We start from the raw sequence: 14,087 nt of genomic DNA on the forward strand, positions 1-14,087 counted from the left end.
TATTCTTCCTGTTTTGCGGTAATCATGCAATAATAACGTAGGTACTCAATGAAATGCACCACACTTTTTCTGTTGAACTGAACTGATGCTCTGCCAAGACAGGACACAACAATCGGTTTGCTTTTGGTTAGCCTCCCCTGCAGTGCATACTTGCCTTCATTTGCTCCCCTGCTGCTCCTTTTTAGCCATGAAGAACAAAGCAAAGTTCTCAAGCTAATGGGGCGTACACACGGTCGGACTTTTCAGCTACAAAAGTCCGACAGCCTGTCCGACAGACTTTCAACGGACTTTCGACGGACTTGCGGCGGACTTTCTAACGAACAGACTTGCCTACACACGATCACACAAAAGTCCGTCGAATTCTTACGTGATGACATACACCGGACTAAAATAAGGAAGTTGATAGCCAGTAGCCAATAGCTGCCCTAGCGTGGGTTTTTGTCCGTCAGACTAGCATACAGACGAGCGGATTTTTCGACCGGACTCGAGTCCGTCGGAAAGATTTGAAGCATGTTTCAAATCTAAAGTCCGTCGGATTTGAGGCTGAAAAAGTCCGTTGAAAGTCCGGAGAAGCCCACACACGATCGGATTACCAGCCAGCTTTAGTCCGTCAGCGTCCGTTGGACTTTTGTAGACGAAAAGTCCGACCGTGTGTACGCGGCATAAGAGTCTCTAGGTTTGGACTCCCTTGTGACATAGTTACATAGTAGGTAAGGTTGAATAAAGACAATAGTTCATCCAGTTCAACCTGTGTTGGTGTATGTGTGTCAGTGTCTATAATGATTTCCCATATCCCTGTATGCTGTGTTCACTAAGATGCATGTCCAAGAGTCTTTTAAAAATATCAATACTCCCCGCTGACACCACCGATTGTGGAAGAGAGTTCCGTATCTTTATTGCTCTGACAGTGAAAATCCTCCTACGCAGTTAAAGATTAAACCGCTTCTCCTCCAGTCTCATTGTGTGGCCCCGTCCCTGAGACTGAAACATTTTTTTTCCTACCCTGGGATCACCATTGAAGTTTTGAGGTATTTGTATATCGCTATCCTATCCCCTCCTAAAGTGGTTGTAAACCCTTTACAACCACTTTAAACTACAGGTAAGCCTATAATTAGGCTAACCTGTAACTACACTGGATATCTCCTAAACCTGCACGGTTTAGGAGATATCACTGTATTTGCATGTGCAGACGTCCTCGGCACATGGGCACTAACGCAAACTGAAGCAACGGAACGTACGTGCCATTGCTTCAGTTGTACTGTTCCGTTCCCGGTGGCTCCTGCACGCATGCGCGGGAGTGACGTAATCACGACTCCGGCCAATCACAGCGCCGGAGCCACGATACCCGGAAGTAACCCCCAGAAGAGATGTTACCGCCCAAAGGGGGAGACGAGAATAGCTGTGGGGGCTTCGATCTAAGTTAAGTAATTCATAATGAGCTAGTATGCTATGTATACTAGCTCATTATGCCTTTTTGGGGGGAATTGTTACAGAGGGTTTACAACCACTTTAAGCGTCTCTTCTTCAGGGAGAATACTTTAATACTTGTAGTCTTCCTCGCAACTGAGGTCCTCCAGTCCTCTTATTGTGTTGCCCTTCTTTGGACTCTCTCCAATCCCAGCACATCCTTCCTGAGGACTGGTGACCAGAACTGGACGGAATACTCCAGATGTGGCCTAACCAGAGTTTTATAAAGTGGCAGGATTATAGTTTTATCTCTGGAGTATATCCCCTTTTTTATGCATGCTACAATTCTGCCGGCTTTGCTAGCTGCAGCTTGACATTGCATGCTATTGCTCATGACCCAGATTGGCCCAGTGCTGTCACATGGAATGACTTGTATGCTTCTACATGTCCCAAACTACAGAGAGGGGAATTTATATAAAGGGAGGGGAATTTATATAAAACTGGAGAAGCCAGAGTATTGAGCATGTCAACCAATAAGATTTTTAAAACTTAAAGTGTAACTATAGGTTTTTAGTTTTGGACATAGTGGAAATGGATTTGAACACCTGTCAAGTTTTTATTGTTACCTCTGCCCCTGTTAGGGAGATTTTACCTCTCTGTTTGTCCTGTTTACCGTTATCACCAAATGTGAAAGGAATAAGAAAATCCCAAATTTTGGGTTGTCCCCAGAATAGAAATAGAGGGGAAATCTTCCAAGGGGGACACTAGTTGTGGTGAACTTGGGGGCCTTAAAGAATTACCTTAATTTGCAGTCATTTCCTCTCATGTCCTGTTTTTGGTTATGGGACAGGAATTGAAGGTAAATCCTCCCCATTGGGACACAGTTGGCAAAAAAAAAAATGATTGGGGTTTCAACCCTCCCTTACTCTATCCAAAATGAAAAATGTCTGCCTATAGTTGTACTTTAACTGAGCAAACTGAAGATAAAATCTGATTGGTTTTCATGCACAACTACTCAAGACTGTGGCTGCTCCAGGTTTGATAACCCCCCCCCCCCCCGGAGTATTTTCTCTGGCTCCTGATGTTGAACTAAAACAAATCTTTCTTGCCTTCTGTGTTGTCAATGCCATGTGTGTACTTGATGTGTACATTTGTTTTCAGGTACAAAACCGACCCTTGGCTTTGGGATTTAGAATGGGATGTCCAAGAATTCAAACAAAAGAAGATGAAAGTCAGCAAAAAGCAGAAAGAAGTAAAGTCATCCCCGGAGCATCCCGCAGTATCCACAAATCACTCCGATTCCCAGGAAGGTGAGACAGCAACTAAAGCACATCTGTATCCACTTTACAAGCTAGCCCCATCTAGTTAGTGGTCTGTAGCTAAGATACACTATTCTCTTACAAAATACCAGCTATAGACTATTGGATGGTGTGATGTACCTGGTTCTTTTGTATATTTTTTTTTTTCTTACTCTTGACCCCCAAACCCTTCCACTCCAATTTTTCTCAACATTTCCTATATAAAAGATTATTATTATTATAAAAGACTTATATAGCACCAAATGTTGCACAGCATTTTACAACATGATTGCAGACAGTACAGTTACAATACAATTCAACACAGGAGGAATCAGAGGCCCCTGCTCATTAGAGCTCACAATCTAAAAGGGAGGGTCAAAAGGTAATAACTGGGGGGGGGTGGCTGGTAGAGAAAATAAAAGTACAATTGTTAGGTGGAGGCAGGATAGGCTTCTCTAAAGAAGATTTCAATTCATACTTAAATATTAATTTTTATTTTTTCTTGAATCAAATAATTTTTAATTGGGGAAAAAAAAATTGTAAAATTTGATATCACCTTTACAAAAAAATAAAACGTATACAAAAAAACCCCATAGTGCTACATGCAAGTAGCAAAACTATCCCCTGAACCACCCACCCTTCCTTCTCCCCAACCTCAAGGCCTCAAAACGGAAGAGATCTGGAACCCAGGTGTTGATCTGTGGTCTCCAAACTACGGCCCCCACGGGCCAGATGTAGCCCCTTGCTTGCTTTTATCCGGCCCTTGGGGCGCCATGCCATCCTCTGACACCAATTAGGGCATTCCTCACATAGACATCAATGATGGGGCACCATTCCTGTCACAGACACCAATGATGGGGTATCATTCCTTCCACAAACCCCAGCAATGGGACACCATTCCTTCTACTAATACCAACAATAAGGAACTATTCCTTCCACTAAAACCAATGATGGGGCACTGTTTGCTCTCACTGAAACCGTGGCGTTTTCTAATCCCACTGGCCACAGTCTGGCCCTTCTTAAGCCTCAAGGACCGAAAACTGGCCCTTTGTTCAGAAAGTTTAGAGACCCCTGTAATAGACAATCATAGAATATGTTAAAGTACAAAATAAAGATACATATATGGAACCCACTTGGCTGACGTCTGATCATTCACTCAGCGAGAACTCAACATATGTGCGTAGATTGCCCAAACAACACTGCACCTCCCACTATACAGATTCATACAATACAAGAAATATGTCTCTACAGGTAACATGTCTGAAAATTAGAGCTAGTGACCACAGTCACCAGAGACTAATGCATCAATAGAACTACTTAGGAATTATCTAAACTATCCTAACAATCTATCCATCACTATTGAAACAGGACCAAAGCCTGGGGTACTCAACCAAGGTTCCCAAAGCTTATCAAACGTTTAATACATCCTTGTTTGGTGTACACATAGTTCTTTTCCAATATGATGTCATTAACTGCTTGGATCCAATCGGAATGTGAAGGGGGAAGTGGTGCCAACCATCAATAAGCTATGGGTTTCCTAGCCTGAAAAAGGCAACAAAGTACTGGAATCTGTGTGGTAGGTGGAACCATCTCCTCATCCATGTAGACAAAACAACAAACCTAAAGTATAGAACAGCATAAACACAGAATTCAGAGTTTGGAGGATCGCTTCCCAGTATCTATGTTATTTAGGACACCTCCGCATCATGTGTATGAGGGAGCCCGGTGAGCCTCCACATCTGGGACAGTGATCATCGGGTTGCCTACCTAATATAAACAATTTCTGTGGTGTATAGTAGGCTCTTTGTAGTAGGTACAATTGTGACCATTTTTGAGAAGCCGACAGACACTAAAAGGACTGATTCCAGAATATATTGCAAGGGCTCACCTGTAAGATCACCCAAGTCTTCCAACCAACGTTTACTACCAGGCACATCTTACAGTGCATCCAGAAAGTATTCACAGCGCTTCACTCTTTCCACATTTTGTTATGTTACAGCCTTATTTCAAAATGGATTAAATTAATTATTTTCCTCAACATTCTACAAACAATACCCCATAATGACAACGTGAACAAAGTTTGTTTGAAATCTTTGCAAATTTATTAAAAATAAAAAAATAAGAAAAACACATGTACATAAGTATTCATAGCCTTTGCTCAATACTTTGTTGATGCACCTTTGGCACCAATTACAGTCTCAAGTATTTTTGAGTATGATGCTAAAAGCTTGACTCACCTATTTTTGGGCAGTTTCTCCCATTCTTCCTTGCAGGACCTCTCAAGCTCCGTTAGTTTGGATGGGGAGCGTCGGTGCACAGCCATTTTCAGATCTCTTCAGAGATGTTTAATCGGGTTCAAGTCTGGGCTCTGGCTAGGCCATTCAAGGATATTCACAGAGTTGTCCCGTAGCCACTCCTTTGTTATGGCTGTGTGGTTAGGGTTGTTGTCCTGTTGTCCTGGAAGATGATTTTCGCCCCAGTCTTAGGGCCAGAGTGCTCTGAAGCAGGTTGTCATCAAGGATGTCTCTGTACATTCCTGCATTCATCTTTCCCTTGATCATGACTAGTCTCCCAGTTCCTGCTACTGAAAAACATTCCATGATGCATGATGCTGCCAAGACCATGCTTCACTGAAGGGATGGTATTGGGCAGGTGATGAGCGGCGCCTGGTTTCCTCCAGACATGACACTTGCCATTCAGGTCAAAGAGTTCAATCTTTGTTTCATCAAACCAGAGAATTTTGTTTCTCATGGTCTGAGAGTCCTTCAGGTGCCTTTTGGCAAACGCTTGGTGTACTGTCATGCCTTTTACTGAGGCATGGCTTCCATCTGGCTACTCTATCATACAGGCCTGATTGGTGGAGTACTGCAGAGATGGTTGTTCTTCTGGAAGGTTCTCCTCTCTCCACAGAGAAATGCTGGAGCTCTGTCAGAGTGACCATTGGGTTCTTGTTCACCTCCCTGGCTAAGGTCCTTCTCCCCCGATCACTCAGTTTGGCCAGGTGGCCCGCTCTAGGAAGAGTCCTGGTAGTTCCAAACTTCTTCCATTTGTTCTCACTGGGATCTTCAATGCTGCAGGAATGTTTCTGCACCCTTCCCCAGATCTGTGCCTCAATACAATCCTGTCTTAGAGGTTTACAGACAATTCCTTGGACTTCATGGCTTGGTTTGTGCTCTTACGTGCACTGTTAACTGTTGGACCCTTTTATAGACAGGTGTGTGCCTTTCCAAATCATGTCCAATCAACGGAATTTACCACAGGCGGACTCCAAGTTGTAGAAACATCTCAAAGATGATCAGTGGAAACAGGATGGACCTGAACTCAATTTTGAGTGTCATGGCAAAGGCTCTGAATACTTATGTACATGTGATTTTTTTTATTTTTAATAGGTTTGTTTGAAATCTTTGCAAGTTTCTTTTACATTGTCATTATGGGGTATTGTTTGTAGAATCTTGAGGAAAATAATTCAATCCATTTTGGAATAAGGCTGTAACATTACAAAATGTGAAAAAAGTGAAGCGCTATGAATACTTTCCGGATGCACTGTAATTTGCCATCCAAACCTACCAGATGTAGACTGTTATAAAGATCCAAAATCAGACCCGTAGTAAATGTCACAAAAGCCAGGGAGCGTAGCAGTGGTGCCCTGTGTGGCGAGGGGCTTGTGGAACCCAGCTTACCTTGGAGAGCATTAGAATCTCCTTGTCCAGCTTCCCCGGCCCCTCCTATGTGTAAGTTATCCTATGTCTATTATTATGAGAACCCCAGTCTGATCTGCACTAGTCAGACTCACTGTACAACCACACTGGAATATTCAAACTTCTTCGGTAGACTGTCCTATCAGCAGGGAGAGCTGTTGAAGGAATTCCACCCTGCCTCCGCACAGCTATACACATATACATCCCATAATACTTTTCTCCCAAGGCAGACAGACACAATAGAACAATGGGATACAGCCACACCTCAAATGATATATACAATATTCCAGTGTGGTTGCACAGTGAGTCTGATTAGTGCAAATCGGACTGGGGTTCTCAGTCACCATGTGCCCCTGATAGACACAGGGTGTCTTACACATAGGAGGGGCCGGGAGCGCTGGACAAGGAGATCCCAGTGCTCTTCAAGGTAAGCTGGGTTCCACAAGCCCCCTGCCCAAAGTTACTCCCGTCACACCCTACTTAACTGCAGAGGTACTTCCTTAAACTGGGCATTTAGGGCAATTTGCAAGTACTGGTAAAAAGTTTGGTTTGGAAGAGAATATATATCTTTCAGCTCTTGGAAGGATTTTGGTGTTGTAGCAGAGTACAGTTGAGCTAGACGCTCAATACCACACCTCCTCCAGTCATTAAAGGTACCTAACCTACTCAGGTAAATATACATTTTTTAAATATTTTTTTTTTGTTTTGGAAATTGTGCCTCTAGATCCTGGTCCGCCTAGTGAGGAGGAAGAATTGCATCCTCCTCCTGGTAAACTTTACTTGGAGAGGATCATAGAGAAGACTTTGCCATCCTTACCAAAACGAAGCCAACACATGCCAGGGCATCCAGGGTAAGCGGAATATAAAAAGACATGCTAGTTATGTAAAGTTGTTTGTAAATGGGAACTGTTCTGAAGAGTTCTGTTTGTTCATGTAGCTGGTATCGTAAGCTTTGTCTTAAACTGGAAGATCCTGATTGGCTGCCTGGTCCAAGCCTTATCAGCATTCAGATGCGACTAACTCCTAAACTAATGCGTTTGACTTGGGACGGCTTTCCTCTGCATTTCTCAGAGAAGCATGGTTGGGGCTATCTTGTTCCAGGGCGGAAGGACAATCTGTTGGCCAACCAAGAAGAGGATGATAATTCTGCTGGTACTGCTTTTTGCCCATACGAAGCAATTGAAGATTTATACACCGAATACAAGAATAAAGCTAAAGCGCATGCCGACAGTCAGGATTCCTCTGTTAATGAAGGATTCTTGCTAACAGAAGACAGCAGCATCTGGCAAAAGGTGAAAAGTAATAGGTTAAAGCATTTGTTCTATGGCTTGGTCATCTGAGTTAACCACTTTCAGTCCCGGAAGGTTTTACCCCCTTCATGACCAGGCCATTTTTTGTAATATGGCACTGCGTTGTTTTAACTGACAATTGCACGGTCGTGCTTCGCTGAATCCAAATAAATTGTATGTCTTTTTTTTCCCCACAAAGAGAGCTTTCTTTTGGTGGTATTTGATCTCCTCTGCGTTTTTTTTTTTTTAATTTTTTTTTTATGCGCTATAAACAAAAAAAGACCGACAATTTTTAAAAAAATAATATTTTTTACTTTCTGCTATAAAACATACCCAATAAACAAATGTGAAAAATCTAATTTCTTCATCAATTTCGGCCAATATGTATTCTGCTACATATTTTTGGTAACAAAAAATCCCAATAAGTGTATATTGATTGGTTTGTGCAAAAATATCGCGTCTACAAACTATGGGATATTTTTATGGAATTTTTATTGTGTTTTTTTTTTTTTTACTAGTAATGGTGGTGATCAGTGACTCATAGTGGGACTGCGACATTCCGGCGGACAAATCGCACACTTATGCAGCGTACACACGGTCGGACTTTTCGACCGGGCTTGTCCGACGGACCAAATCCGGCGGACAATCCGATCGTGTGTGGGCTTCACCGGACCATCAGCGGACTTTTCCAGTCGCAAATTTGACGGACTTTAGATTTGAAACATGCTTCAAATCTTTACGTCGTAACTCCACCGGACCCAGAAATCCGCTCGTCTGTATGCTAGTCCGACGGACAAAAAACGGCGCTAGGGCAGCTATTGGCTACTGGCTATCAACTTCCTTATTTTAGTCCTGTGTACGTCATCACGTACGAATCCGTCGGATTTTGGTGTGATCGTGTGTAGACAAGTCCGTTTGTTAAAAAGTCTGTCGGACAAGTCCGGTCAAAGTCCGCCTGTGTGTACGCGGCCTAAGTGGCACTTTTTTAGGGACCAGTGACACCAAGACAGTGATCAGTGCTAAAAAATATGCATGGTCACTGTACGAATGACACTGGCAGGGAAGGAGTTAACATCAGAGGCAATCAAAGGATTAAATGTGTCCCTAGAGAGTGCTTTCTATCTGTGGGGGAGGTGCTTGTACTGTAAGAAGACAGAGATCCATGTTCCTGCTTAGCAGAAACACAAGATCTCTGTCTTCTCCTGTGAAAGAATCCTGATCTGCCTTGTTCTGTCACAGAACAGACAGACTGCCATTCTGTCTGCCTCAGGAACGATCGACGGGTCCCAGCGGACATCGGATTCACCTGATTGGCTGATTGGCTCCCGCTGTGTCCAATCACAGCAGGAGCGGGTCACCGGTGGCACGCATGCGTGCCCCAGGCCCAGAAGAAGAAATCGCGTGATTTTTCTCTTAGGGACCGCTCTGCCGCAGTTTATATACGTGGGGCGGTCCTTAAGCAGTTAAAGATGAATTCCAGGTATGGTATATTTTTACATAGTTACATTGGTCCAGCTTGGACCAATGTATCTATGTATATACCATACCTGGCCCATGTCCCTGGGAGCTGGAAATAGACACCTCTACTCCAGCATTCTCCACTTGCTTCCAGGTCTCATGCTGGGCGGTTGGCCTGCTGCATTCTGAACACGGGAGGTTGGCTGCTCAGCACAGGTGCCATTTAGAGAATGCTTAGCATTTTGTGTATGAATGGAAAGTGTTTTCTGATTGAATGAGGTGATGAATGTAACATCACTGCCCCATCTCTTCACCTTGTCCAATCAGAGAATGCTTTGCATACATTCACAAAATGCAAATAGTCCACTGTACTGGTAGACTCCTGCTGAAGCACACATCCTGACCGGTATGTCTCAGATTGGATGGTCACTGTCACTACCTTGCCACCAGTGATGGTCCCATAGCCTTAATTAAGGTTACACTAAAGCTTTGTTTTGTTTTTTAATAACAAACATGTCATACTTACCTCCACTGTGCAGCTTGTTTTGCACAGAGCGGCCCCAAACCTGCTCTTCTGGGGTCCCTTGGCGGCTCTCTTGGCTCCTCCCCGCATTAGATAACTCCCTGGGAGAAGCGCTCTCCCGGGGGCTTACCTTGCGGGCGCATTCCCGAGTCATTCATTCGGCGTCCATAGAAGCCAAATGTATGACTCGGCCATGGCGCCCAGGTCATTGGAATTGATTGACACCAGCAGGAGCCAATGGCTGCGCTGCTATCAGTGCATCCAATCAGGACCCGTGACACCAGCTTTTGCTGGTGTGCTCATCCCCGGGATGAGATAAAGGGATAGAATGCATTGAGGTGAAAAACCTTGAAGGTTTATAACCCTTTTTAACTTCACATATTAGTTATGAGGAAAGGTTGCGAGCACTGAACTTATTCCCTCTGGAGAAGAGACGCTTGAGAGGGGATATTATTACAATATACAAATACCGTACTGGTGACCCCACAATAGGGATAAAACTTTTTCGCGGAAGGGGGTTTAACAAGACTCGTGGCCACTCATTAAAATTAGAAGAAAAGAGGTTTAACCTCAAACTTCGTAGAGGGTTCTTTACTGTAAGAGTGGCAAGGATGTGGACTTCCCTTCCACAGGCGGTGGTCTCAGTGACATCGGTAGTTTTGAAAAAACTATTAGATAAGCATCTGAATGACCGCAACATACAGGGATATACAACGTAATACTGACATATAATCACACACATAGGTTGGACTTGATGGACTTGTGTCTTTTTTCGACCTCACCTACTATGTAACTATGTAACATACAGGAATCTGTATGAACAGAAAGCTTGTGACAAAAACCTTATTATTCAAAATATTTGGTGGCCAAAAAAATGGGACTGAATCTTTGAGCTGCTTGTTGTATTTGTATTATGTGTTATATTATATTATATTGTATTATATTATTGTATTATGACAACATGTTCAATTTAAAGGAAAGGCTTGTAACTGAACATTTGATTTCTGATTTTTCAGGTAGAGGAACTCAGTCGGCTAGAGACAGACCTGGGCCCTGAAGCAATAACCAAAGCAACGTCTAAGAAGGCAAAAAAATCAGTGAGTTGCTGTCTTCTATTCACCACAAGACTATTATTGATTTGCTTTAAGAAAACATTTGTGCTTGGTTAAATAGTCTGAGAAAATAACTATCAAAAATAATGGAATAGTAGCATTTGTCTGAATTTATTCGGGAATATGGTGTGTATATAGTCTAACTCGCATATGTCAAACACAAGGCCTATCAGGCCTTGTCATGTGGCCCTCACACCCAGTTTTGCAGCCGCAACATGGCGGAACTCCATTCTGCCGCCTCCAACTCTCACCTTCTGCTCCCACTTACTGCTGTCACTTGTAAACTCAGAAGCCAGAGGGGCACAGCAGGGAAATATCTTCAGAATCCGAGGAAGAGAACGATCGTCCTGCAAGGTGAGGCAGAGTCACCTACACATGGAGGTACTAGAGTCTGGCCAGGTAGGAGAGAGGAAATTGAGAAAGCTTTGGGGAGGGTTGGGGTTGCACACACTGTACACAGCCCACTCCTGAACTCTGCTTTCTGTATGTAGCATACTTCTGAACTCTGCACTCTGTACGTAGCATACTCCTGAACCCTGCACCCTCTAGGTAGTGCACCGTATATCCAACCAGCCCTTTGAGAGGACCCATACTGCTGATGCGGCCTTCAATGAAATTGAGTTTAACACCCTTGCTCTAACTCGTTGGCATCTAGTTGATGCACTGGAGATGGAGCAGTGAGCTCTAGAGGGTTAGAGCAGCTTAAAGGGTATTTCCACTTTTGCAGTCAAATTTGAAAAACATTTTTTAATAATCTTTTACCTTTTTAGATCTAAGACAGATCGAAATTCGGCCGGTGCAGCAGGAACTGGCCAAATTTCGCTCCATGTTTGGGCAGACTAAATTTACTGAAGATTGACTTCAGTACAATTAGGCTGTTGAGTGTTTTTGTGCAATCACTGCCAGCGGCTATAGCACCCGGCAGTGACCGTTGAATTCTGACAGCAAGAATACCTCCTGCTGTCAGAATACAAAAACTCCGCAAAAGGGGTTCGAATCGAGCAATCGAGCTGGACTCGAGGGAATCGAGCAATCCGTGGTTGCAGGAAATAAAATTAGTTCATGTATGGCTTTCTTTAGGAGAAGATGTCATGCCTGACTGCAAGCATTTCTCTACAAGCTCAGTGTAATCTGTTCCAATAAAAAGACTAAAGCTGGCTGAACTTTAGTAGAATTTTGTTTGAAATTTTTAGTTTTAAGAACATTTGTTCAATATTCTAAGGCCGGCCATACATGGATCAAAATTCATCCAGTTCAGCAGGGACTGGCCGAAATTCGATCCATGTATGGGCAGGCTGATTGTACCCAAGTCAACCCATCAGTCGACTTGGGTACAATCAGCCTGTCAGATTTTTTTTTATACATGTGATTACTGCTGGCGGATATAGCTAGCTGTAATCATTGTGTTCTGCTGATCAGGAAGGCACCCTGTGCCCCCCCCCCCCCCCCACCAGCAGAACACATTAGCGCTGCAGGAAGCATTTCCCCTTCCACACTGACTGTTGATGCGGGAATCTAGAGATTTTCTTTCCTTCCACCCGTGGTGGAAGGAAAGGAAATCAAATAGTCTATGGGCTGAGAGACTTAAGAGGTGTAAAATGGATGTTTGTTTTCAACCTCAGTGACAAAAAAATTTACAGGAATGGTAGAGAAAATGTTTTTCCAATGTAATAATATCAGTGGATAAAAGTTGAATCTTTAAAACAAATTACATTACATTTTTAACTTCTTCCCACTCATGCTATAGCGAACGAAGGCTACAGCGCAGGCTCACATAGCCGGACGGACGTTCATGAACGTCCTTCTGTGATCGCGCTGCCCACGCACGCCCCCTGCAGCGTGCATCGGCAGTGATCTGTGATCGCTGTGTCCTTAGGACACAGCGATCACAGATCAGGGTAAATAGCCAATCTCAGTGGCTCTTTACCATGTGACCAGCTATGTCCAATCACAGCTGATTACAGTGTAAGCAGAAGTTGCCAGTTATCGGCATTCCTCTTCTCACGCTGACAGCGCTTGAGGGGAGGAGAGCCGATAACCGTAAAATCCACACGGGACATCTACACCAATAATCGGGGCACTAATCATCAGTGTCCTGATTATCAGTGCAGCCCCAATCGTGCCCACCAGTGCTGCCAATCAGTACCCATCAGTGCTGCCTGTCAGTGCCAATCAGTGAAGCCTCATCAGTGCAGCCTATCAGTGCCACCTATCAGTACTCATTAGTGAAGAAGAAAAATTACTTATTTATAACAACTTTTTTTTCGCAAAATGTTTTTTTTTTTTTTCGTTTGTTTAGCAAAAAATAAAAAACCAATTTGGTGATTAAATATCACCAAAAGAAAGCTCTATTTGTCTCAAAAAAAAGGATAACTTTTTTCCAAACTTTTTGGTCTTTTTTCGTTTTGTTTAGCAAAAAATAAAAAACCCATTGGTGATTAAATACCATCAATAGAAAGCTCTATTTGTCTCAAAAAATGTTGTTTTGGGTACAGTGTTGCATGACTGCGCAATTGTCATTCAGAGTGTGACAGCGCTGAAAGCTGAAAATAGGCCTGGGACGGGCGAAAGTGCCCAGTAGGCAAGTAATTAAAGTACTTTTAAAAAGACATTACATTTGTCAAGTCATCGAATGTGCAAAGAATTTTCATACAAATGTTTATATTCGCATGAATGTTCATTCAAACATTTACTAGTGTATGGCCAGCTTTAGAACAGGGTGAGCTCCTCCCTCTCATTAACATTATGGCCAGCTTGTAAATTTGGAGGGGTGAGGTGGGATTTTCTCCCTTGTTTGTGTGGATGGAGGAATCTGCTTGATTTTTTTTTTTCATTCAGCCCGAAATGAATGAATGAATGAAAAAGAGCCATCTATGGCCAGCTTAACCACTTGCCCTCCGGAAGGTTTTACCCCCCTTCTTGACCAGAGCATTTTTTGCTATTTGGCACTGCACCGCACTTTAACTGGTAATTGTGCATTCGTGCAGCGCTGTACGCAAATTACATTTTTATAATATTTTTCACACAAATAGAGCTTTCTTTTGGTGTTATTTGATTACCACTGCGGTTTTTATTTTTTTATTACATAAACAAAACAAAACAAAATACCAATAAAAAGTAAAACAAATAATAATTTTACTTTCTGCTATAAAACATGTCCAATGAAAAAAAATTCAAAATCAAATTTCTTCATAAATGTAGGCCAATATGTACTCTGCTACATGTCTTCGGTAAAAGAAAAAAAAAATCCTAAAAAGTGTGTATTAATTGACTTGCGTGAAAGTTATATCATCTACAAACTA

General features: G+C 42.9%; 1 protein-coding gene across 2 annotated transcripts in view; it reads left to right on the top strand.

Moving 5' to 3' along the window:
* POLG (DNA polymerase gamma, catalytic subunit) overlaps window positions 1–14,087 on the top strand; it is a 79,757-nt gene that overhangs the window by 30,320 nt on the left and 35,350 nt on the right. For both annotated transcript variants that reach the window (XM_073618453.1, XM_073618454.1), the window contains exons 8-11: window positions 2,569–2,717; window positions 7,128–7,254; window positions 7,341–7,695; window positions 10,690–10,770. In XM_073618453.1, the coding sequence (XP_073474554.1) occupies window positions 2,569–2,717; window positions 7,128–7,254; window positions 7,341–7,695; window positions 10,690–10,770 (712 nt within the window). The remainder of the gene's footprint in view (window positions 1–2,568; window positions 2,718–7,127; window positions 7,255–7,340; window positions 7,696–10,689; window positions 10,771–14,087) is intronic.

This window comes from Aquarana catesbeiana, linkage group LG03 (genome assembly GCF_042186555.1).
Source record: "Aquarana catesbeiana isolate 2022-GZ linkage group LG03, ASM4218655v1, whole genome shotgun sequence".
In the NCBI taxonomy this organism is placed as follows: Eukaryota; Metazoa; Chordata; class Amphibia; order Anura; family Ranidae; genus Aquarana; species Aquarana catesbeiana.